The sequence below is a fragment of the Meleagris gallopavo genome, chromosome 5 (assembly GCF_000146605.3).
Source record: "Meleagris gallopavo isolate NT-WF06-2002-E0010 breed Aviagen turkey brand Nicholas breeding stock chromosome 5, Turkey_5.1, whole genome shotgun sequence".
NCBI lineage: Eukaryota > Metazoa > Chordata > Aves > Galliformes > Phasianidae > Meleagris > Meleagris gallopavo.
Genome location: NC_015015.2, coordinates 49,527,695 through 49,553,958, shown reverse-complemented (window position 1 = coordinate 49,553,958; position 26,264 = coordinate 49,527,695). Strand labels below are relative to the sequence as shown.

The 26,264-nt window shown below is 46.3% G+C and overlaps 2 protein-coding genes across 12 annotated transcripts in view; one reads left to right on the top strand and one right to left on the bottom strand.

Moving 5' to 3' along the window:
* Positions 1–6,952, top strand: part of CKB (creatine kinase B) — a 7,481-nt gene extending 529 nt beyond the window's left edge. The window contains 8 exon segments of the mRNA XM_010711953.3: positions 151–363; positions 1,443–1,597; positions 2,441–2,510; positions 2,513–2,572; positions 3,451–3,622; positions 5,095–5,218; positions 5,957–6,146; positions 6,710–6,952. Coding sequence (XP_010710255.1) covers positions 171–363; positions 1,443–1,597; positions 2,441–2,510; positions 2,513–2,572; positions 3,451–3,622; positions 5,095–5,218; positions 5,957–6,146; positions 6,710–6,888 — 1,143 coding nt within the window. The 5' untranslated portion in view covers positions 151–170 and the 3' untranslated portion in view covers positions 6,889–6,952.
* A 14,026-nt stretch (positions 6,953–20,978) lies between these two features.
* Positions 20,979–26,264, bottom strand: part of MARK3 (microtubule affinity regulating kinase 3) — a 61,130-nt gene continuing 55,844 nt past the window's right edge. For 7 of the 11 annotated variants that reach the window (XM_010711944.3, XM_010711945.3, XM_031553697.1 and 4 more), the window contains 2 exons: positions 25,308–25,352; positions 20,979–23,450 (listed from right to left, as the gene is read on the bottom strand). In XM_010711944.3, coding sequence (XP_010710246.1) covers positions 23,105–23,450; positions 25,308–25,352 — 391 coding nt within the window. In that variant the 3' untranslated portion in view covers positions 20,979–23,104. The remainder of the gene's footprint in view (positions 23,451–25,307; positions 25,353–26,264) is intronic. The other 4 variants (XM_010711946.3, XM_010711947.3, XM_010711950.3 and 1 more) reach the window with 1 other exon arrangement.

The window sequence follows — 26,264 nt, the reverse complement described above, 5'->3', positions numbered from 1 at the left end:
TTTTTTTTTGCCTTTTCCTCACTGCTTGGCCTTGAGGAAGGTGTTGTGGCAACGAAGGTGTGGAATGCGTGGGGTGGAAACGAAGCCAAGGTGACCTTGCTTGGTGCCTGGTGGCCTCCCCCGGTGATAGGCTTCCCTCTCTTCCCCCAGTGACTGCGGTAGGGACAGCCATGCCCTTCTCAAACAGCCACAACCTCCTGAAGATGAAGCACTCTGCTGATGATGAGTTCCCCGACCTGAGCGCGCACAACAATCACATGGCCAAGGTGCTGACCCTGGACCTGTACAAGAAGTTGAGGGACAGGCAGACTTCCAGTGGATTTACGCTGGATGATGTCATTCAGACCGGGGTTGATAACCCAGGTAACGGCTGCACCCTTAGGACTGCAGGGCAGTCTGCTCCCCCTCCTTCCTGGAAGTGCTCCTTGACAGCAAACCCCGCACGCACCAAGGGACGGCTGTGCTGAGGAGGCCACGATTTGTCGAGCCGTGCTCCTCGCTGCAATCTGACACAGCAATTCCCAGGCGCTCCCATTATGTAACTGCTCTGCTAAATACTTCAAATCCGAACCAAAAAAAAAAAAGCAAATGCTCAAATGTGTTCTAATTTTTACGCAACCGGGGGGGGAAAAAAAATTCTCTGAGCTGTGTGGGCTTACCCGGCTGTTCTAAGCTCATCCTATTCCAAAGGTTCTGTGATGTTCTGTAGCACTTCTATGAAAACAAGGGGGAACAGATGCATATATGTGTTAACATTACAGTATTTATTTTTACTCTAGCAATATCAAAATGGCCCAACTAAATAATCAGAGGCTGCCTCCCGATGAGGAGTACCCGGACCTGAGCACCCACAACAACCACATGGCCAAAGTGCTAACCCTGGATTTGTACAAGAAACTGAGAGACAGAGTCACGCCCAGTGGCTTCACCCTGGATGATGTCATTCAGACTGGGGTTGATAATCCTGGTAAAATGCGCTGAGATATTCTGTGGGAGCCAGCTGAAGTAACCGGTGCTTTTCAGTATGGTGACTTAAGCTAAGCTCGTGGAGGTGGTATTTATGAGCCGACTCTGAAAATGCAGTTCTGTCTGTAGCAGAGCGAACAAAGCGATGCATGCTTGCTCACAGCAAAGCATGGTTGTTTTAAGTGTAGTTCTATCTACGAGTTTGCATTAGCTAGTAAAATTGGATGTGCTGTGCAAAATTGCCCTAAACCAAAGCTTGACAAGAGTGTGGCTTAATGGCAACTGCTATGGTTTCCCATAGCACTGCATTTGACTAACTGGATGAAATGTAAAGTGTAGGGTCTCCCAACTGCTATTAAGTGAGTGCATTTCTAAGTGACTAGATCTGCTGTGAAGAAACTTGCCTGGTTAGTGCTGTGTTGGAGTATGGCTGAGCATCACCCAACTTAGCTCTTCTGCCTTTGTTACTACTCCAGGCCATCCCTTCATAATGACAGTAGGATGCGTAGCTGGCGACGAAGAATCCTATGAAGTGTTTAAGGAACTCTTTGATCCAGTTATTGAAGACAGGCATGGTGGCTACAAACCAACTGATGAGCACAAGACCGACCTGAATGCTGATAACCTGCAGGTATAAACTCTTGTTTAGTTACTGATAGCCACTGATCTGAGGCCTGGGGAAAGCTGTGAGCAGTTGACAGAGCCTGAGCAATCCGTTTAGGCCTCTCTCTTTCACTGTGCACTGGCTGACAGGCACTGTGCCCAGTGCAGTCTTACTCAAGAGCCTGCTGCAGTAGGTTGTTAGTAACTGGGTAGAACCAGGCAGCTGACAAGCAGGACTTGCTTCATGTGCTCTGCAATGTAAGTCATGCCAAACACGTTGAGCATGTATTTCTTTGGGCTGTGCTAGTTGTGTGAAACAACCCAGTCCCAGGGCTGTTAGAAACCTCAACTCTTTCTACTGTAAGATGATGTATGCTAAAAATCAGACAGTAGTCTCATGTTATAGAACAGCCATCGTTATGGCTGGAAGTAGAGGCTTCTACCCATCTTGCAGATTTCAAATGTTATTACAGTCTCTGGGAATTCCTGCTGCCATCTTGCTATATCTCAAAAATTAAAATGCTTTGACATTAATGAATAATTCTCATTTGCAGGAGTAAACACCTACCTAAACAAGGATTTGTCCTGTTAATACCTCTAGATTGTAAGTGAGAGGAGTAACAGAAGCTGAGATCTGGGTCTGAGATGGGTATCCTTGTCTTCTAGCACATACTTAGTAGCCCTAGTCTTAACCTCAAAACAAGGAGTTTGTTACTCTCATACCTGTTGGAAAGCTGGAAAAAATGGTCCTAAAGTGCATCATATTACAGCACAACTAGTCAGTGTCAAATATAAGCGCACAGAACCTGTGTGTATTTAGCGTAAGCATCTTAGCAACAAGGCAGTACTGACTAATTTTCTGATCTTGTAGGGTGGTGATGACTTGGATCCTAATTATGTGCTGAGCTCTCGTGTGAGAACTGGCAGGAGCATCCGTGGATTCTGCTTCCCCCTCATTGCAGCAGGGGAGAGAGACGGGCTATTGAAAAGCTCTCTGTTGAAGGTAAAGTGTTGAATCAGGTGATGAGGGGAAGCTGACCTTGTCTAGGCAAAAAGGTGCTCTGTGCAGTTGGAGAACAGAGGTGGCTGACAGAAGCTGCCTTCGTCAAGGCTTAACTTGAATGTGGAACCTTCCCTGAAAAAGGCAGCTTGGATCATGGTTGCATCAGTGTTGCAATTTGTAGCTCAGAGCAGGAGCACATGTTAGGGAAGTTGGACTGTATTAAGTTGACCTTTGCTGATCTTGAAAGTTTCTTTCTGTGTGTGGGGAAAGAGGTTGGTTCATCACAGTTCAAACCTGAGAAGTAATAGGTATGGAGCAACCCTAGGGCTTGAGTCATGGTTGCAGTATTTTGTGGCTTCTTTTAATTGACTTTCATTAACATTCAACTTGCTTAGAGGTGTAGTCCAGCTCTGAGTGAGCTCTAGTTCTCAGTGGAACTCCTCAGCTGCAGTTCTTTCTGTTGCTTCCCACTTAGTTTAAGCCAGAGGAAAAGATACTTTCTCAAGGTGCTATCCTGTCACTGTTCCAAAACTTCTCAAGGGCATCATCCTTGATGAGAATGCTGCTGCTTGTATTTGTGACCTTGATTCTCCTTGGGAGAAAGCACTTCACTACTACAGTTAAGCAGCAGTAATGATCCCATACTTTATGTATGGGATCAAAGACTGTGTATGGAACAAAGACTGCTTGTTTCTGCCTGGAAGATGCACACAAATCATCTGATACAGCCCTAAGTTCTGTAATGCCACGCAAAGTCATTGCCATTACAGATGAAAGCAGAGGAGGAACCAACAAAAGCAGATAGTTTGAATGCAACCTCTCAAGTTCTGGGAATGTTTGTAGTCTCTGCTCCCATCCTAAAAGTGCCTCTCTTACAGCTCTGGGCAGTCTGGGAGGTGATCTCAAGGGGAAGTACTATGCCCTGAGGAACATGACCGATGCAGAGCAGCAGCAGCTGATTGATGATCACTTCTTGTTTGACAAACCCGTTTCTCCTCTTCTGTTGGCATCTGGGATGGCACGAGATTGGCCTGATGCCAGGGGTATCTGGTGAGTATGTGCCCAGAAAGGAGACTTGCATGAAATCCCTGCAGCAAAAAAGTCTTGAAATTATGGTTGTGGCTGATATAGTTGGACAAAACAGCACGTTGTGAGCTTATGCTGCTGAATCTAATGAAGAACTTCTGTGTGGTATCCCCTGAGGAAGTGATATCTGAAAGCAGAACTTGCCCCCCAAGTGTTAGTGTGCACTGCATTGGGCTGGTAGGAACAAGCCAGCTTGGCTGGCCTATTGCCAGAGCCTGTCCATCCAGCACAGGTTTGCAAAGCACCAAACAATAACTGGAGCAACTTAAGGAAGTAGATAACTTCTAAAAGAGTTAACGTTCTGCTATATTCAGCTCTTGTACCATGAGTTTAGAGTAACTAAGGTAACAAACCATGGTATGAACTTAACTGAGTCTTGATACCAGATGCGTAGTTGTTCCTTTGTAATCTCATTGCTTCTGTGTGCAGAAACTCACTGATGCCAGACTAATATGGTGTTACCTTATTAGTGGTATTTTTCCCCCACCAGAGACTCAGTGGCATCAGTTGACTGATGCAGGGGCATGGGGTAGAAGGATTTTGCTTGTCACATGTAGGTCACCTATATAAAACTGCATCTCAGGAGCTTCTGCCACATAATTAACTTGCTCCCCTATAAGCCAAAGGTTAGTTCTTAGCTGGAATGCATCAAGCTTACTATTGTAGCTGTTTCAATAAATGCAGAGGAAACATGCTTTGTTTCTGTAGGTCACCTTTAAGATTGCATCATCTAGCTACAGATTGCCAGGTTAGATGTTAGATAGCGCTGTCATCTGAGCATGGCTAATGTACAGGTTTGAAGTGTAGAGTCTCAGTCTGTGTAAATAGCTTTCATCTAATTCTAGCTGAGAAATCATCAGTGTGATACATGTTGACCAGCTGCAAGCTAGTGCAGAGGGACCTTTGGTATTCAGAGGTTTTTATGGTATCTCTGAAGAGTCCCAGATCTAAATGAGTAGTGGAAACTCACCTTAGCTCTCTTACAAGGCACAAAGGGCAGCCTAGCAATATGATAATTCTCATTAAGTTCTGGTTATTCACTGTCAGCGAGGTATCTGTGCGAACATCAGTCTATGGGTCTGCTTCAGTGCCTGTATTAATTGCCCTTCTGTGAACTCTGAACGGATTAAATCTCCTAAATTTGTGGATTTGAACACAAATGAGGTGAAAAATTACTCAGTTTTGATGCTCTAACACTGGCTAATGTCATGCTATTACTTTCTGACATAGATACAGGCCACTTCCAAATACCTCTTGAAAAGAATAGGGTAAAAGTACAAGCTTAATTTTGTTAGTGCTTGGATGGAGAACAGGAAGATGAATTTCTTTGAAGCAATTAGATGAGCCTCTTGGAAGCTACAGCAGTGAGTAACTTGGTGCTACTAAATCTGTCTTGAAAATGTCAAAGGAGACAATAAGTTTGTCTTTTCTCCTAGGCACAATGACAACAAGACCTTCCTTGTTTGGATCAATGAGGAGGATCACCTCAGGGTTATTTCCATGCAGAAAGGTGGCAACATGAAGGAAGTGTTTACTCGCTTCTGTACAGGGCTAACACAGGTAAATCAAATGCTGCTTGAGCTCTGGGTCTAAATATTAGTCTGGTTAGAGCTGACTATACAAGCTTTTCCAGGCTGGGAGCATGCACACAGGAGGTGACATCCTTCTCCTTTGGTCTGCAAGGTGCTGCTTCATAGTTTGGGTCTCTGGGAACATCCTGATGAGATCCTCTGTTGTGAGGGCTCTGAAATGCCTGTACTGGCAAAGCATTATGGTTATGAAATCTGGAATAAATCCTAATGTGACACCTTTATCAAACTGTATTTAAAGGATCTCTACATGTCTCTATAATTCACAGCATTTAGAGACCCTGGGTGGGAGGAAAAATTGCTTAAATGTGGATGGGTGACATTAGACAGAAGTTTCTAGGCTACATGCTTTTCTCAGCTTCTGGTCTTGATATCAGCTTGTGCTTTACCAGCCCCTTCCCTAATCCTAACAGACACACCAGTTTGACATTTGGTAAATCAAGCTTCACAGTAGATAGCAATTTCAGGCTTTGTAGTATAGCTTGAACTTAGGCTGTCTCGCTGCTGGGAGAAAGATTAAGGCCTTAAAAAGCCCCTCACTGGTGACCCTCTTCTACAAATGGAGGGGGCCTATGTAACTGACTTAAATAGCTGCTCAAACTGTTGTGGCTGTTGCTATGCAACTGAAGCTGTAACTGAGCACTTAATGGATGACCTACATCGTTGAGACAGAGAACAATCTCTAAACATCCATTCTCTCTATTTATAGATAGAAACTCTCTTCAAGTCCAAAAACTATGAATTCATGTGGAACCCACACTTGGGCTACATCCTGACCTGCCCATCCAACCTTGGAACAGGGCTCCGTGCTGGTGTGCACATCAAGCTACCAAACCTTGGGAAGCATGAGAAGTTTGGAGAAGTCCTCAAGAGGCTTCGGCTGCAGAAACGAGGCACAGGTGAGAGGTGGTGATAAAGTGATGCCCCAAGCAGGCTGCCTGTGACCAGACAGCAGTGAGAGCCTGGCTACAGCCAAAGCTGTTCTTGGTTCATGCTGACAGTGCTTGACAGACCATCCAGAAGGGACCTTTCTGAAGCGTAAGGGGACAACCAAGCATGAAAAGTGTAGCTTGGAGAGATGGAGATGCTGGTACTTTGCTTAAGCCTTATTATATCCAGCTTCTGAGCACTCTTAGGCATATCTTTCCATGTGGTATTGTGAGCACCAGATAAAGTGAACCCAGTGGGCCTGTTGTAATCAGGAATGGGATTTCTGATTTTTAACTTCTGGCTAGGATATAGCTTCAGCAAGTACTTCTGAGTGCAGTTAGATTACTCATGAGTTAAAAATTAAAAAGTGGTTCATGTTTCATCGCATTCAGCTTTATCTCCCTGAAGGGGAGGTAGTGGTAACTTGTAGAGAACTGTCTTTCTGTGCTCCCACCTCTTTCTGGTGAGGGCAGAAAGGCAGACTTACTGGTTCAGGCAGTGGTCAGTGTACTCATTAAATCTCTTGCTCCAGGTGGTGTGGACACAGCTGCAGTCGGAGGGGTGTTTGATGTCTCCAATGCTGATCGCCTTGGCTTCTCTGAGGTAGAGCTGGTGCAGATGGTGGTAGATGGTGTGAAGCTGCTCATTGAAATGGAAAAACGCCTTGAAAAAGGCCAGTCCATTGATGACCTCATGCCAGCTCAGAAATAAAGCACTTTATTCTCATGCTTCCTAACTTATTGGATGAATAATAAAATGTCACTCCAATTTCAAACCCCTTGGGTCAGAGCCCACTTAGTTACACTGTAGAGAAGTCTTCCATCCATCTGTGTTAGAGTTTATTTTTTGATGGCTGAAATGTTGTTGAAAATGAAATAAACTGTTGTTTTGGCCTGACCTGTCTTAGATGTGTTAATGTAATGTGAATGTTTTTGAGGTCTAAGTGATTTGCTGTGCCTGGTTAGCTGAACTGCTTGGATGTGCTTGCTAGCACATCATCCTGGCTGTGCTGGTGTAGTCTACTTGTTGGAGTTAGAAATGTGCTTATAGCAGTGGCAAAAGAGATTGCAGCTGCTGTAAACCTGAGAACTGGTGCTAAACATGAGTCACTTTAAACTTGCCCTACCTTGAAGGCTTCAGCTTATGCATCTGCTCATGATGAGTGTAAGCTGTCATTATCCAGAGTAGGGCAAGCCAGACTGACTCCTGCAAGGGAGGGGATCTGGGTACAAAGGGCTGCTGTTCGGAGCCATGTCCTCCTCATGCTGTAGGGCAATGCTCATAATAATACCTACACTATGCTAGTTTGTTGGGAAAAGATCAGATCGCATCCTCATGCCTGTGGATGCGTAGAGGGTCAGAGTAAGCAATTAACTGGTTCTTTTGGGGGCAGAGTGGGGTAGAGCTTAGACTAAAACAGTGCTTCCAACGAAGCTCTTTGGGTTTATCTGGGGAAGTGATAAGGGCTACAAGTGAGTTACAGGAAAATGACATAACTGCTGCTTTGCTCAGCTTGTTCTGGTGCTCTGTGCTCCAGTTGCCCTATAAACTGAAGAGGCAGGAGCAAAATAGAATGTACCAATTTTCTTTTTTTTTTTTTTCCAGCCCTGGCCTGGCTTGCAAACTCAGGCTGTTCTTTGGGTGTGAGCTTACAGTGTTGCATCGAGTAGATCTGTTCTCCAGGGTGATTGTAATTTGTGCATGTATGCTTGCCATGGGGAAGATTCCCCTTATTAATCTGCAAGAGTCCCCTTTTTTTTTTTTTTTTTTTTCCCAGAAGCAAGCAGTACTGGGCCCTTAGTAACAACACCTTTTACAGCTCATGCAACCTGGGAAGCAGCTAACACCTGCTCAGCAGCTTTACCCGCAGCTAAAATCTGGGTTTTATGGAGGGAACGTGATGAAAGGTTGATGCATAACTCTGCAGTGTGCAGCTTTATATAGCCTTATGTAGATAACTGAAGCTTTCTTTTGTAGAAGCTGTGATATTTCCAAGGCTGTGATTGCATGCTGTCACTGAGTTCAAGTGATGGCTGCAGTTGGGATAAGCTGAAGGCTTGTGAGAAATCTTGGATGAGGCTTCTTTTAAATGCAGTTCTGTGCATTGTTCAGGTTTAGCTGGATGGGGGAGAGGAGGCTTGTGAGAGCTGGGGGGGAAAATGGTGCCAGAAGGACGTTGTGTGCCCTTCAGATCTTCCTTGCTGTACTTCGTGTCATTGTTCCAGACACCATGCAAACAGCTGGTACTGCATCTTGTAATCAAGGAGCACTAATTTAGTGATGGCTCTCTCTGTTACTGCAGTCAGCAATTATCCAGTGTAAGGAGGTGCCTGAAAACTTGTCTGTTTTTTTTATGTTGACTGCACTAATAAGGCTGTGTCTCTGCCTTTGTATCTTGTTTCTCTTATGCCCTTTGCCTATCAGAGCTGTATCTGTTCACCTGGTTTTAGCAGAGTGAGGCAGGACCCATGGCTCGCTGACAAACTGTGGGAATGGCAAGCTAGTCCTTAATGCCTGCATCCAACCAGAAAATACTGCTTTTTAAATTGATTTTCTTTCCCACCCACCACCTTAGCTGTGTTTCCTCCTCTCACTGCTAAGAGGAACAAGACCATGCTTTTTTTTCAGCTTGCAGCAAGCAGCTGGGCCCAAACCTGGCACGGTGGAAGGCTGGACAAGATGTCCTGCCGTGGTTGGTGCTTGCTAAAAATCTATGCTCGAGAGAGAATTAAACCTTCCACCCCCTTGTCCTGATGCCATGAGGGAGCAGTGCCAAGAACCTAGCTGCAACTCATTGTGCCATGTGTCAGGGAGGCAATGGCCTCGTCCTGGGGGAGCAGGGGCCAGGCAGCGGTGGCTGGGGTGCTTGGTGCAGGGAGCTGCAATTAACCGTGCTGGCAGAGGCACCTGTCATCCCAGTGCATACGAGAGCAGATGGGGGTCTGCTGGCTGTAACACAGTGCTAGTTCAGTTGCCCTGTTGCACAACTTGACGTGTTTTCCAGTCTCAACACGCACAGGTTTTCAAGGGAAATTTCTTCCTTTTAATCCCCTTCTTTATCCAGATGCTCCTGCCTCCCCCTAAGAGCCCCTGCAGCTGCCTGCTGCCTTCTCAGCTCCTTGCCCAAGGAACTGAGTTCTTTGGGATGCCGTTTACTTCTCACGTTACATTTACTGGCAGCAGGCAGCCCATAAATGCTCCTTTTATCGTTTTTATGCCATTTACTGGGAAATCATTCAATGTGTTTTATCCACTTGTGGGCTAAGCCACTTGGGGGGTGGCGATGGGATATCGATCCTAGGCATGGTGCCATGGGGCAGGAAGCTCCCAGCCCTTCCACAGCCTCCCTGGGGCAGCAGCTGAGCTTGGAACAGGGCCACAAGCTGCAAGAGACCCCAGCATCCCATAGCGAACTGCTCAAAGTGGGTGTCTCCTCTCTGTCCTGAAAACAAGGCCTGGGAACAGGTGCCTTCACCTGCTGGCTACACAAGGCTACAGTGCTCAGCTGTGCCCTATCTACAGCCCAGGCCAGGGCAGTGCTCAGCTCCAGCTTCCCGTTTTGCTCAGAAAGAAAAGGAGGCTGGAGTAAAAGGAGGTTACTCAATGGCTCTGACACCCATACGGCAGGCGGGCCGTCGGCACTCAGCCTGCATCCAACACTTGGATGAGTGTTCCCATATTTTACACAACACGGAATAGCTCGAGTGGGAGCGTTGGAGTGATTTTGCTCCACCCACACAAAAATGTGGTGGTGTGGTGGGCAGGGCATGCTGCTGGGAATAGAGATGGCATCACAGCCTTTTCATCTCGCTTTGTTTTTTGCCCAAGCAGCATCTGGGAGGCTCCTGTGGTTTCTCTGCGTTCCTCTGGCTACTCTGCCTTCCCCTTTCCTAAAAAATCCCAGTTGCTATTGATGAATGCAGCCTAGCCGTCCACTCTCAATGTGGGTATGTCTGCCTCCCCAGGATTTTGCATGCAGTTATTCATCCTGGGGAAGGGACAGCCAAGCCACAATGGAGTAGAGCACCCCATAGCCCAAGCCTTGGTGAGACTGATGGGAATGAGGGTCTGTCAACCCTCATCAAGTGGGAAAATGTATCTGTTGCAGCCACAGAGTGGGTATGATAGGTAAATAGGCAGCAAGGACTCAGGCCGGAATTAGCAATTGATGGAAAATCTGCATTTAGCAGACAGGGTAAAGATAGGTATCCAAACGCTTTTGCTTTCTTCTGCACTGCCCAAGAGCTTGAGATACCATATATTATATATGGACATATACATGCATGCATATAAAATTCCAGATAGCAAAAGGTCCTGTGCTCAACAGCAGGGAAATGGATAGCAAGAGTACCTGGCAATCCTCAGACAAATAGAAACACTGAGGTGGTTTTTTAAATCAAAAGTCAAAGGTTTCAGCATAGCGAAACTTGCCTGGATTACTCAGGAATGTGTGAGACCCTGGGAGGTGAGCAAATGTAACCTACCCAGAAATCCATGTTTGTTTTCCTCCTGTTCTGAACATCCTGTGTGCTCAGAGATCCCCAAGCCACAGCAAATGATGGCAGGAGCTGCTGGCACGGCCAGCTGAGCCCTCCCATGATGCAGGACGGACAGCAGGACACCAATGGGACATCCTCACAGAGGGACGGCGTTGGGTCGAATTGCTGCTGTGCAACTGCCTCCAAGTTGGGACTTGTCTGGGGAAAGCCGACTGCAGAGATACTGTGGGAACCTGCACGGGAAGAGGACTGCAATGGGCACAAACACCCATGGCCCCAGAAAGTCTGCTCCTCACCCTGGAAGAATAAGAGCGGGCTTTTTTATTGTTTTTATAAGCCTTCTTTTTAAGGCAAAGCATCACTGAGCATCTGGCTTCCGAGCACTCTGCTTCCATCCTTCTGCTTTTGGGATGCACCAACAGCGAGCTGCGAGCTACGTGTTTTCTAGCACTCAGTGGTTTGGTTTGGTCTTTTTTTGGTGCACGTCTTTATTTATTTGTTTTTGCAATGAGCCCTGTGGTTTGCAAAGAGACTGGTCAGCAGGATGGAGAGTGTGCAGCTGAGCATAGTGGAGCTGCCTGCCATGGACTGCAGCATCTCGTACCCCTCCTGTTGGAGCCAGGGGCAGCAGTGCCATGCAAGGGGCTCTGCTGCTCTAGCAGCTCCTTGCAGAAGAGGAACTTTTAATGGTTCTCCATGACTCCTGCAGGCAGAGCATACCCATGATGGCAGCAGTGGAGAGCAGAGTGTCATGGAGAAAAATACTGCTGCTTGGACACCAAGGTAATGGGGATGATGACAGGCTACAAAGCTGCAGCAGGGCAGTATCTCCAAGCAAAGCTCTCCCCACCTGCGCACTGCTCTTGACATTTTTTAAAAGCAGACAGAAGGGGAGTCTGCTTTTCTGACGAGGAATCGAGACCCTGGCCCTGGGGCAGTGGCAATGAGAGGACAGGGAGCAGGCGGTCAGCTGGAGCCCCCGGAGGGGCACAGGGCAGCAGATGGCCCGCGTGCCTTTTCCAAATACTTTTACATAACCAGTGTTAAAAACGGCAACGACACGTGTTCACATTTAGCTGATCACACTCAGCCATCGTTTCCTGCTGTACCTGTGCATTCTCCTTCTCTCTCCCCACCGTCTCCATTCTGTTTGCCATTGGCATGGATGCGTTGAGAGTTTTCTTACCACTTAGCTCCAGATTGAAGTCTCCACCACAAACAGCTCCTCCAGAGAGCCATCACTTAGATTTGTTCAAAATGCCCTGCTGATGGGCCTTTCAGCTCCCATCATTCACATTAAATTAACACTAACCTTGAAAGGGATCACTGAAAACACATAATAATTTACCTAAAGGGATTTTGCATTACACAAATCAAGAAGATACAGAGAAGCAATGAAATGCATTTATAAAACCAAGAGCTATTTGGCTGAGCGTGGGAATAGTTATTAAAAAGGTGCATTCATAACACCAGAAGTGGGATAAAACACTTTGTGCCTGCTGGCTGGATGCTAGGAAATACCTGCTGGTCTCTGGGGAGGGGGAACTCTGATGCATGCAACCCTCTCATTCCCACCACTCTCCCAAATACAAGTTCCCATCCCTCAGCCTTGGTTAACCCTCACTTCTGAGTTCTGCATGTGCTGCTCCACACCAGTAAATACTGAGCTTAAAAGAAAACCCAATAAGCAAAGCACAAATCTTGGGAGCTTGGCACATCACAGCCCTTGGTGGCTCACTCTTGGATGAGGTCTCCTGCCTCACCTTTGGAGGGGAGGATCACTCTGATCACACCTCTGGAAGAAACAGAAGTAAAATGAAATGAAGTCCCACTTTGACATGGAACATTCTCGCCTTTGCAGAGCATCTCTCGTGCACAAACTCACTCACAACCCTGGGCAAAGGTTTCAGCTGCATACTTTTGTCCCAACGAGCTGCATTTTTTATTTATGCCCCTTGTAGTCCGTTCCTTCCTCAAGATTAAAGAAACAAAAACAGAAGTAAAAATAAAGTAGAAAGTTCCCAAGGGAGCTCAACCTTTCCTTTCCCTGCTGCCTGCCCTTCAGAAATAAAAAAAAACCTGCCTGCAGAACATTTCCTGGGACTGAGAAATCTGTATAACACACAGTATGGGAGGTGAAGAGCCTGCTGTGGTGGTCTGTGCTCTCCTCCCAGCTGGAGACCCCGGTTCCCCAAAGGTCACCTCCCACTGAAGTGGATGTCACCCTGCAGTACTGACCTTTGCTTTGGCCCAAAGGTTGACAGCAAGCAGCACCAAAGTGGAAGACGTGGTACTGAGGGACATACTTAGTGGGCATGGTGCTGATGGGTTGGACTAGGTGATCTTAGTGGGCTTTTCCAACCTTAATGATTACAGCCCTGGAGCAGGCCCTCTCCCAGCCCCCAGCCACAGGTGCTCTGCCCTTGAAGTTTTGTTGTCTTTGAGCTGTGGGACCCCTGGTGCCTTGGTACAGGCAGTGGCAGCCTGGGGCTTGCAGGAGTGTTTGCAGCAGGTGGGACAAGCAGCTGGAGTCCATTAAGAACAGCCTGCATAAGGAAGGGGGGAAAAAGCAGAGATAAGCCAAGGAGAGAGCCCTTCAGTGGGTGACAGGGCAGTAGGAAACCAACAGCTGGAGCCAGGCTCCCCCTTTTCTTCTTTCCCTTGTTCTCATGGAAACGGGAGCCATGCCCACCTGCTTCACTGTTGTTGCTGCTTGGATGCCTGTTCACACTTTGGCATCTCCCTTCCTGGCCCTGCTGGGTGCAGGGAGCAAGTTAGGCCATAGGAAATGGGTGGGCTGCAGAGAGTGGGTTAGGCCTCAATACAGGGGATGGGCAATGGGAAGAGGGCTGCAGCCCCACACAGCCCCACACAGAGGCCCTGAGGAGCTGGCAGCAACTCCTGCGCCTGCCATAGGTCATGGTCACACTCACTGAGGGCTGGAAGCACAGGCTGGAGCCTCTGAGCAGACACAGAATATTTCCCACTGAATAAAAATATCTCCCTTGGCTGTGGCACACAAGACAGTCGCTTTTCTACTAGAGACTCACTTCCAAATCAGGGCATTTCGGTTCCCCTTCTGCCTTCCTGATTCCCCAGTGCAAGCTCTGAATGGGGAATGCTCCTTTCTGCCTGCACAGCTGCCCTTAAGCAGCTGCCCAGCGTTCCTATTAAAGGATATTGTTTACTCTCCAGGCTGCCCTGGTGCTCGCACACGATGGAAGCAGAGCCTGGCAGAAACCCTTGGCAGCACATCAGGAGCTCGGGTGCGTTTGGGGATGCTCGTGCTTTTGTGAAGGGTGTGGCCCTGAAGCAAAGCAGGTCTGCCCACAGCAGAGCTGACAGGTGCCCGGATCCAAGCCCCCAACCCACCGCCTGGAGGTGCTTTGCTGTGGCTCAGGCACAGCCAGGCCTGGCCAGCAGCATGCCAGCCATCTCCATCCCTCCTTCCCCTCCTCCCAGCTCCCCAAGGCAAGGAGAAGGAAAGGCTCATTACAGCGACAGATGACTTTTTCCACGGAAACAGATGTCTGCTTCAGTCGACGGGTTGTCTTTGAGCTGAGCTCGATCCCACCTCTTCTGATTGTCACTGCTGCTGTTATCTCCATAGCTGCTTTTCCTCCAGACTTCCGCTGCATCCCTGCTGCAGGAACTCTGCACTTCAGCCCTGCCCAGCACCTTCAAAAGGCATCCATGAGACCCGTGCTTCCTGGTAACAAGTGCTCCTTCCCTCAGATCCTAGAACCACAGAATATCCCGAGCTGGAAGGGACCCATAAGGATCATTGAGTCCAACTCCTGGCTGCACAAGGGACCACCCCAAATCCAAACTCTATGTCAGAAAGCATTGTCCAGAGGCTTCTTGAACTCTGGGGACTCCCTCTGCACTGTGTCACACATGGGAAGCTGCCCAAAGGAACATGACCATAGAGGCACCAGCCCCACAGAGCTGCTTGCTGCCCCCTGAGACCCAGCTGGCACCCCTGGAATCCTCAGGGACAGGCAGGAAGGGAAGCAGAGACCGCTTCCAAAGCAGAGGTGGCTTTGCTCCTTCTCTGCCAAAAGAGAAAACATTGCTTGAATTCAAGTGTGTGACAGTCCAAGCAAGAGCCAACGCTCTGTTTTTCCTGGCTTACTGCTGGGAAGGAGATTCACAAAAAAGCCTGCTGTTTCCTTCTGCAGTGGTGGTGGGATGGTCACAGTTATTCAGCCAGAGAGACTTCAGGACACGTCTCCCAGCTTCAAACACAATAATCCTGGGTTTCTTTTCCTTGCCCTCTTTCCCAGCATGCACACCAGACATTATCTCTGGTCCTGCAGACACAAGTGGACACTGTGGCCATAGCCCAAGCTGCCAAGGAGAAGAGCAGCCCCTTTTAGCATTGCTTTCAGCAGCTCCTTAAAGTGAGGTTGCAGGAGACTTTTTGGCTGCCTGGAGGCAAAAGTGGCCAATGATCTGCTCGAATTGGCTGCACATTTACAACCTCCAAAAAGGATAGCAGCAACTGGCCCACGGGACAGATAAGCATGGGACTCATGACTCATTCCCAGGGATGAGGAGAGAGATGGTGCCTCCTCCCAGTTCTTCGCTGAGCTGCGTGACAGTAATATGAGCTTGAAAGTCCCCCTGACAGTATCCTTGGATGCTGTGAACCTCCTCTTCTCTTCTCTTCTCCAGAAGAGAAGCAATTTCAGCAAAGTTCACACCACACCATGAGAAGCTGCTGCTTTACTTTGCTGAGAAGAAAATTTTGGATTTTCTCAAACAACTTGGCTCACACCTATCAACACAGAGCTTTTGTTGTTCCCCACGTCAGCCTACCCACACTCATCCAGATGACTGAGGCAGCCAGGAAGAGCTCTAACTTCAGACTTAGGAAAGTCTGACTCTTCTGCCTTATGACAAACTTGCACAAGCATCACCAATCACTGTGTGTGCAGCCAAGACCTGCCCTTCCTCTTTTGCACAGTCCTCAGCCTGGCCAGCACAGAAGGCCCTTCCAAAGCATGGCCACGTAACAGCCCTTGGAACAGCGTACAGCCAGCAAAAGGAGAAGTCAGTCCAGCAGCTAGACAAGAAACCACAGCTAGGAAATATGCTGGCCCCAAGCCAGCCTGGCCTCAAGCCAGGAAAGAGAAATGAAACCAGCTGAGATAGGAAGAGGCAGCAGCAATGGTTAGGCAGCATCCTCCATCCTTTGCCACTTCCATCAGTCAGCTCTCTCGTTACACGCTGTAGGCAGGCTTGTCCTCCACATACTGGGATCACATCGTCTGTGTGCATCCTCCAAAGCGAGATGACCTGCTTAGAGACCCTGTCACCCTGAAAGATAGATTTTAGTGCTTTTTCTGAATCCCAGCCCGCTCTGGGATTTTCCGCAATGCAGCTGCTGAGTGGGACTGCTGGCAGGTCTGTGTCTCTCTGACGGTATCAAGGCATCACAGGGCTGTGTTTTAGCTCCTCCTTTAACACCTACTCTCCTTTGCTGTGTGCCCCAGAAATGCAGGTAAAGAAGGCCACGTACCTTTTAGTCTCAGTAGCAAGTTGTACAACAACATGCAAGTGCAGACGACTCGCCCCATGAAGATCTGAAGAACTGGTTTGGGAGCTCAGGTCTGCTGGTGACCACGCTATTGGTGAGTACTCCAAAGGTTTCTGCATCAGCACAAGTGATTTGTCAAGGTGCCAGAGAGCAGGCTGAGGTTCTCCTGAGCTGCACAAAGAGCAACTTTACTGCAGAAGCTGCCTGTGTTTTTCATTTGAAAAGACAGATGTATTATGTTGCCTCCAACACGCTCAAGTGGATGCTGAGAAGTGGAAGCTCCTGAATTTACCCCCTTATCTGCAGGGTGCTCAGGCTGGGCAGGGGACACAGCTTTAGGCCTAGGAGTCCCGTCAACAAACAACTGGATATCATTCTCCAGAGTTTTGGCTGGAGCAGGCTGCAGCTTAGCTTTGCAAAGCAAAGGTAAGACATTACTATTTTCTGGCTCCAGGCACACAGTCCTTTCTCTAATGAACTGCCAAGGTTAAGCACTACTAGCAGGAGAAAGGAGAGCCCCTGCACAGTGCCTGCACCATCCCTGTTGTCTATGATAGAATAAGAGGAAATGGTTTCAAACTAAAAGAGGGGAGATTTAGACTGGATATAAGGAAGGGGTTTTTTCAGAATGAGGGTAGTAAAACACTGGCACAGGTTGCCCGGTGAGGTGGTGGAAACCCCATCCCTGGAGACAGCCAAGGTTAGGCTAGACGGGGCTCTGAGCACCTGATGGAGCTGTGGGTGTCCCTGTTCAGTGCAGGGGATCTGGACCAGATGGCCTTTGAGGGTGTCTTCCATTTCACAGGATTCTGTGCTCCCAACCAGACCCCTTTTTGAGGTCAGAAGTTGGCCTTGTTTGTCCTCATCTTCTGCAATGCCTTACCCACAGGGTTGCCATATCACCAGCGAATTCAGCAGCAGAAACCTCCATTTCTCCACCCCCAGCAAATATCGCATGAGAGGTAACAACCCACACATCCCCAGGCAGGACATTTGTCTGAGCAGTACATAAAGGCACAAGGACGTCTTACTGCCACGAGCGTAGCAGTACAGCCAGCATAACCACTGATTTCAATGCAGCAGCATGGTGATCCGGAGCCTTACTTTCAGGGTTTTGGTTTTCCATTAGCAACATGTCTATGTTTGGCTCATTCCAAATTTAGGACTTGCTTTCATGCCCTCGCTTCCCCTAACTGGGCTGCTGAGTGAACGACACTCAGCTTTGCAGTCTTAATGCTGCAAAAGTCACACAGAGAACTGGGAAAAGACACCATCTAAGTGACAAAAGAAGGGCGGGACGAAACGTTCATGATTCTCACTTGTAGTTGGACAGGAGAGGAGGGCAGAGGTGGGGATATATCATTGAGATAAGCTGAACTGGACATAGGCAGCAGCTGGTTTAAACAGTGTTCCCCCTAAGCTTAGTTCTCATTTTCTTTTTTTCCTCTGCTTTCAACATTTTAAGTCAGCAGGTGCACAAATGAGCCCTCAGCTCCAGCACTCTGCAGAACCCATCTATATTTTACCAGCATCCACCCAAGTGCAGCTCTGTGCTGCTAAGCAGCCTTTTAAGGAGAGCTGCCAGCACCAGGGATCAGGTCCTGCTGTGAGCTTTAGCACTTTTCTGGAGAAACGAGCTTGTGTAACACACATGGTGTGAGCACACGTGTCCCCGGCTGCAGGCTCTGCCCTCTCTGTGACTTAGGACCCACAGGCTGGCTGTTAGCTCTGAGTACGCATCCCTGCACGCCCTGTGAGCCCAGGGAGCCTGGAAGAGGAAAGAGCCTCCCGTGCAGCCCTGAGAGCTGTTTGCACCACCTCGAAGCACAATGGAAGCTTTACGCCTGAGCCCAGCAGACAGCTCCACGCACACAATTAATTACCGTTTCGCACTTATTTGAGTACCTCCGTCTTCCAGGTGGAAGGAATCACCAACAGCAATAACGGGGGGGAGACGCCTCGGTGCTGAGGTGGCACCTCTCCCGAAGCCGAGCGGACAGCGGTCCCTCACAAAGGAAGAGCGCGGAGCCCGAGCTCGGCTGTAAGAACCGCTCCGCGCCACCTCTCAGCGGAGCCGACCGGCCGCAACCATCAGCCGCTGCCCGAGGGTGACCCCGCGTGGCTGCCGCGGGTATTGCAACGGCCTCTGCGCCCCCACGCCCCGCCGTCACCGCGCGGATCCCGTGCCTTACAACACAGCTGCGGAAGCAGACAACGTGCAAAAACGGTGTCCTTTCGAAATCAGTACCTTACCTGCTAAGCCACAGCCTCTGCAAGGCGTTAACGGCACGTGCAGGTGAATATAAACGTGCAAGCAATAATTAATGCCCTGAAAATGGCTCCAACGCAGGCCTCGGTCAATACTGACACACCTGCTTGCAGCAGTGCTGGAACGAGAAGCCCCGTCTCATGGCAAAGCTTAAAGCAGAATCAGAAGGCAAAGAAAAAGCAAGAATGAGCCTGTCCAATTCATTTGCTTTAATGCAATACTGGTTCAGCTTTAGAAGAGATTTCTCCACGGTTCTGCTCATGTTATCTGGCCCTTCTCTGGGGGCAGCAGTGCCTGATGGCACGGTAAGAACAGACCAGAAGCAGGAAGATGAAAGCCACAGTTATCCCAGTGACTTCAGTGGGGAGCTTGTTTCCCCACTCCAGTCTGCCAGTAGAAAGGAGCTCATACACAGCAACAGCTTACCTGCCTTCTGATCACAATCATAAAATCGTTTGAGTTGGAAAAGACCCTTTAAGGCCATCTGCTCCAACCCCCTGCAATAAGCAGCGACACCCACAGCTCCACCAGGTGCTCAGAGCCCCATCCAGCCTGACCCTGGCTGTCTGTAGGGATGGGGCATCCACCACCTCTCTGGGCAACCTGTGCCAGTGCCTCATTGCCCTTACTGTAAAAAAAACAACAAAAAACCTTTTTCCTTATATCCAGTCTAAATCTCTCCTCTTTTAGTTTCATTTCCCCTAGTCCTATCACAACAGAACTGCTAAGGAATCTGTCTCCTTTCTTACAGCCCCCCTTTAAATACTTTATTCACTTCTCTAAGCATCTACTGCTGCTGTGAAGCAGGGCACTGATGGGCTTTCAGTATTAAGAACTAATTAATAAGATCATTTCATTCTTTGAAGCAACAAAGCTTTCAAAGGGATGCTCCACGGTAAAATCGGTGCAGCCATTGACTGCAGAAGGGAAAAGATCTGGTCAGATGTGGAACTGCCATACAAGTACCCCTAATTTCAGACTGAGGTTCAGGCAGTGCTCTCTCCTAACACAAACCATCTCTTTACAGGAAAGGTCCTGGGCTCTCCCATGAAAACTTACAAGATCATGCCGACATTGGAAATACAGGAAAAATTGTAACACTGCATGCTTAAAATTAGCAATTAGCTTTACAAAACTAATAGATGTTTCCTGAACATCCGCAACACGGAAGTTTTACAACGGAATGGTCCCCCAGACAGTAGAAATTACCATCTATCAACAGGTCTATGTACATTTGAGCTTATAGCTGAAGTGGGGAGGTCTGTCTCCAGATCTGCTAGTCTTCCCCTATGACTCAAAGAACTCCTGAATTTCTGACTTCTTTAACATAAAGATGCAAATACTAATTTTTGGTCCTAATTTACTTGAAGCCTAGTTCATCTTGGCAAAATGTTGCAATTAGAAAATCAATCTCTTAGTGTATTTGATCTTAAAGCTTTACCACAATAGGAGAAAACAAATGAGCCCAAATATATTGCAAGGCTTTGTATCTCCAAAGTTTGGTCCAGGGTCCATAGCTTGTAAAAAAGAATAAAAGCAGTGAGCACAGCACTCAGACCGCAGCACCCACTGTCCTTTAACAGACCTCTTCCCATCTCTCAGCACAGCCCAAGGCCTTAAAAACTGCCTTACATCTGATCCACGACAGATAAAAGAGAAGCAGGCATTTTAGAAAGCTTAAGTACAGGCAGAATTTGAGACCAACTGTATCTGAATCCTTTTGAGTGTTCCGTTGTTGGTTCTGTCCCCTCACTCCTTCTTTGAATCCATCTATTAAAACCCAGAACGCATTTATTTAAAGCAGCCAACCTCTCCCATAACTCTGAAGACATTGTTCTTAACCAGACCAGCAAGCAAAGACATCTTCAGAACTGGATGACACGGGTTTTAGCACTGCAGAACTTCAGTCACGAGCCTATTACAAACACCCTCCACCACCACAGTCAGACCACACATCCCAGGACTCCAGCCATACGATTACAGAACCCTGCTTGGCTGCCAGACACACAGCTCAGGATGCTGAGATGCTCACCATGCGCCGGCCTCTGATTAATTGTAACGCTCGTCTCTTAATGCAGAGAGAAAACAGCCGTAGCTCTGCGAAGCTGGATCAGGAGCAGCACCAACAGACCTCAAAGCAGACGAAGAAACAAAAGGCAGAGGTTGGTCTCTGGTTGCAGATCTGAAGGAAGCAGTTTCCTTTCCAGGCAGCTGCTGGAGGCCTGCACAGTACGCGTGCAGGATGGTAAGGAAACGAGGGTATGTTCTTGCAGCCTGGCCATTTTGCTGGGCATTCGGGAAGCAAACTGGTGAAAATCTGTTTATGATTATCTTTTTTTTTTTTTTTTTAAGTAGACCTTGAAGACAGATTAACTCTGTAAGAACTCTCTGAAAACACCTTCATACTCAAATACAAACTTTAAATCTCCAAAGTATGACACTGGTGCACTTTTTAGAAATAATTACATACTTAAGAGGTGAAGTAGGAACAGAGTATTTCAGAAAACATTTAATATGAAATCTTTTGGAACTTCCATCGAATACAGATTTACATAATTTATCAGAACACTGTTTCAGTTCAGACAACAAAGTGCACTGCCAGGTGAAAAAAAAATACATTTGGAGGAGTGCTTGAAGTGGAGGAGGTGAAAGGATAGGTGACTCTTCACCTGAGAAAGTACAACGACTGCCCTGAAATGTTTTATTGCTATTACAAAATGAAGTTTTTGTGGAAAAAACCATACTGAGCAGCACAGGCACGGGCAGAGCACTGAAAGCCAACTGAACTCCGACCCAACACCAGGAGTTCCAAAGCCATGGCATGACACAGAATATACAGAGAATAAAATGCAAATCCAGGAATATTTACTACATTTAACAACTACGATCATCCTTTAAACTAGCATAGTCAATATCAATGCTCAGGGAAAGAGAGGGGAAGTCTGCTGCCTTCACAGACCGCGGGTCACAAGAACTAACTTGCAAAACACCACGGATTTCACCTCGTGTCAGACCTGAACTGCGCACTATGAATAGCTATTAGCTCACTGCAAATTCAAAATGCAAGTTTAGGCTCCAGTCTAAAGCACGTGTGAAGTACATGCTTAAGTGCTTCACTGAAATATAACCATAAAACATTAATACAAAAAGTCAAGTAGATAACGCAGGGTTTTATCTACAGAAGTCCTCGATGAAATGAACTGAGTATCAGCAGGAAACAACGCTTGAAGAAAGCTCCTGGTTCTGGTCTGCCAGCCCAAATCCAGCTCACCACAGTGGTGGTTAAGAAGCGGGGACCATCCGACAGCAGCTCGGTGTCCTACAGAAAGTTAGCTGGCCATCAGTGTCCATCGGGGCAGATTCCACACCGCACGGCACAGGAGCAACAGCGGACTCCCTCCTCAGCAGAATCTGGAGACACAGCCAGCATAAAGCCAACAGCAACGTGCCCAGAGTCAAGCGGGAGCACGCTGAAAGAGAGCTGCGAGGAAAGTTTTAGCTGCCACTACCTATGGCTGTAGTTAAGCAAGCTGGATGTTACAACAGGGGACGTCAGCAGCCAAATCTGACTCCCACTTTTGGGTTTCGATACTGTGCGCACTCAGAAAGCAAAGGAAAGCACTGCCGTGCCCGCAGCAATACTTCAGAGCAGCACAGACTCATGTGTGGTGACTGGCATCAGAACGTGGCTGGTATCTGAGAGTCTTTTTGTGCTACTATCAGTCTGACCTAGTGTAAGGTTGAGAACTGTGGAAGAAGAAGCCACTGGTTAGCGCTCAGCACACCACACTGTTCTGCAGAGGGACTGTGGAGCAACGGAAAATTACTCGTAGCTGCAATCAAAACCCATAAGCCAGAAGGATAAAGATACAGTTTTAGTAGTTTAGCAGAAGCAGAAGAATGGAAGCATTTACCCAAATTTTAATGCACAAATCAACTACATTTTTAAAATTTGATTCAGACTTAAATAATAAATAGGTGGGCAAAATATAATGCAAGACTTACTCGGTAGAAGTGAATTTTTAATAATTTCATGAGCTCTACTTAGAAAACAGGACTAATAATGTTCACAACCGTAAATCCAAACCCTTCACACCCTTTTTTTCCTTAACACAGCAGTGAATTGTAAACCTGCGTTTACTGGTTATCTCTTCAGTTATTTTAAATATTAACTCAAGTGTTTCCTCCTTGGCCATTTCAATTTTTAGCACCAAAATTAGCCCAAAAAGAGGTACTGGTACAGCTCCATGTGGTAAATGAATTGTTTACATATAATACTTTATATATTATACACACATACTGTACATTCACACGTCCACACAAACAGGAGGCATATTTAAATGAATATATTCTGTGTTTCAATTTGTTGTCAAAGACTTAGGAGCAATGGAAATAAAGCAGAAGGGGTAATATTTTACATAGTAGGCAACTTTAATGCTGTAGTGCACTTATAAAAAGTCCAACTCTCCCTCCCAGCTCAGCAGCTTTGTTTTCTTTAATATCACTATTCAGAAGGATGCAGAAGTTATTGCCTAAATGTTATTCTATACATTTCCATCGGAATTCTCAAAACACTTGAAATTGCTAACTAATTTACAACTTAAACTATTTTTCTTGTTACAGCTTTAACTCATTGGCAATTTTGGAAGCAATGTTTTTAAAAGCTATGGATGTTCCCGATATCCGCTTAAAGCGAACGCCGTTCAGGGACAGTCTTGGCAGTTTACACACCTCCATTTCCCACTGTACGAGGTTTTCCGCGTGCCCATCCCCATGGACGCAGAAAAGCAAGAAACGCTCTCTTTGTTCATAGTCACAATTATTGGCATCCAGGACCTTCCGGATTTCCCTCATCATGTCATTGGGATCCATGGAGCTGGTGGTTTTCATGCTCCATGTAAAACGCAGCGAGCGAGGCTTGGCTTCCTTGTTTTCGTCCTTCTGATCCACAGCTACATTGCGGCTGAAAGAGAGCAATACATCAGTTAGCAGGGTGAGCCACTTCTCCTGGGACAGGTGTTAGCAAAGCAAACTCACAGGCAACACACACTACGAGAGCAGTGTCTAGGGGCCCTGGCAGCACCCCATCTCCCTCACTGCTGTACAAACACACAGTAAAGATAAAGCGTCAGCGTTCGGGGCTGAAACAAAGGTAAGGCTCGATGGGAGAAACAACTGGAGGTCACTGGAGTTGGGAGTGTGAGGGGAGTTACCTCACTGAGGAAAAACCACACACATCAGCTACGATTCGGTTTTAAGTCAAGTGTTGCTCCAAGCCCTACTCTTGGGTCACTTGCAACCCAGTCCTGGGCTGGATAGGTTCTACTCTATGAGACGTTCGCTAAAGAACCACCATATTGTAGAATACTGGGGCTACCTTCAACGGGGAGGAAATATTCTGTCTTTAAGCTGGTCAGTAATTTGTTTAGTATCAATCAAGTAATGTGATGGAGTCTTTTGCAGCTAGAATCTACGCGTGCAAGAGTCCTGGAGGCCAAAATGCAGGAAGGAGAGCTGGAAGTCACTATCAAACAACTTAACGTGGTTAGTAAGCAACCAGGGCAAGAGGGTTCCTATTGCTGCCACAGTTCTAAGAGACAGCAAAAAATACGCCTTCGTATTTCTCATTTCCCAAGTTTGCAAGGTTTTTTTTCTTTAAAGCTTTTCCCTTGGTAAGGAGAAATAAGGTTATACAGGAAAATGAAAAAGAAACGATCCAGAAATTTCTGGTTCACACAATGATGCCTCTACTTCCATTAAAATCAGCAGTAGCAGAGCTAAAGAATAAGGAGTGACATTTAAACATTTAAGAAAAAAATGGGACAGATTTTCATTTGGAAAGTCTGCATGCTGTCAGTCGTGTCTTCAAATTTACTTGTCCCCAGGGCAAGCGACTTTAATATACTGACCATGGTGCTTTAATATTTTCTGAAAACACATAACCTTGTTGACCCTAAACCACACAGTTTAGGTCTCACATTGAACTTCAAAGTTCAGTTTACAATTAAGTTAAGCTCTTCTCTACGATATTTGGCAGTGAATTTCTGCTTACACAATGCTTTCTTCCCTCTCTGACCATTAAGCAGGCAATTATGAAAAAGTTACATAAAAAACAATAACAAGGTCAAAAAAAACTATTGCAAAGATAACCTGTTTCATAATTTTATATTCTATTATAAAGACTCCCAGTATCTGCAAGAATAAAAGGATTATGTTGTCAGATCCAGCTATATGGTTTCTCAGATGCTACGTACTCTTTGATTGCTGATGTATTATGTTTTAACTGTAAGGTTTTAATTTAATGAAGCTGCAGGAGCTGGCAAAAGGGATAGGAGGAGTAACACCAACTTTTATTTGATGCCGATTTTAGAAAGCCTTTTCTACTTGAAATGGTTGGCAGAACAAATACAAATTCAATAATTTCTAGTATTTTTAACACAAAGATTTGAGGCAGAGTTTAATATGGAAAATATTTGTGATTTTGGAGACAAAAATATATCTTAACATCCTTCAGTGGTTATCCCACACAGGTGCAGTCTCACTAGACACCACTTACCTACGGATCTACAAGACAACAGCAAATCATAAATACTAAAATGCAAAAAACACATGAGGGAGAAGGCAACAGGAAAGATCAAAGTTTAGAAACAAGCCAGTCAGTGCTTTAATAGCTGTTTTGCAGACAAAAACGCTTCTTCGTTTAGTTTCAAAGCCTTAAACAAAACAAAAGCTGCTGCCTGAAGCCACTGAGCCACATAATCAAGAGAAGAAAGATTCAAACTCACCTAAATAACATTTCAAACAAAAATTTTACCCTCACCTTGAGCCCTCAAATCTCCCGTTCCTCTCATATTCAGTCGGGAGCCTCATTGAAAAGAATGCAGAAGCAAAAGGAAGTGGGAAAGAGAAGACAAATCTTACACTACGATATACAATATCTGAGCAGTTGCTAAAAGACACTGTAATCATACCAAAGTCGTGTTAAAATACAAAGCAACAAAGATGTAATGAACTTTCTATATTAGAACAAGTTCAGAATATAACATCTTACCAAAGTCTATTAGCTATAGTTTTTAAAAGACCCTTAGCTATTTTTGACATCGTGTTCTTGTATGTTTACACTGTAGAATTCATTAAAGTTGAATGTCTGAAGTGGAAAATACATTAAAATTAAGTTACCATTTAACAAATAAATCCTAATTATTTTAAGTTTTTTTTTTTTTTAAGTCATCTGGGAATAAAAGTGTACATTTGAAAAAACAAATTGTTTATGAACTAGTCCAGACAAACTGTGTTTGCACACACACCAAATCTGAAAAATTGGATATTTAAACAACACCAAGCCATCTAAAGCAAATGATCAACATACGTATACATTTTAACCAAAGCTTAGAGGTAAATCCAAAATTTCCCATGCTGTGCTATTAATTCTCACACTGACACATCTTCTATATCCAAAGAAAGTTAAGCTTTCTATCCTTTTGCACTGTTTAAAGCTACATTGCTGATTGCTAAAATCCCAGCATCAGGCAGAATTAAGAGGAAAGTCATCTTCCTTTACCTTCCCATACTGCAGTACCATGGCTCCACCTCTCAACATTCATTCTGCCCATAGGAGAGCCATCTTTATAAGTAAATACATTAAAACACCTCTATTGGCTGATGTGTAGGGTCAAGAATGTATGACAAAATGCTTTTTTTTCTTTTTAATGCACATTATATTTATGTTAGATTGTGTGAGGTGATATAAGGCTTAATTTCCTCTTTTTTTTTTTTT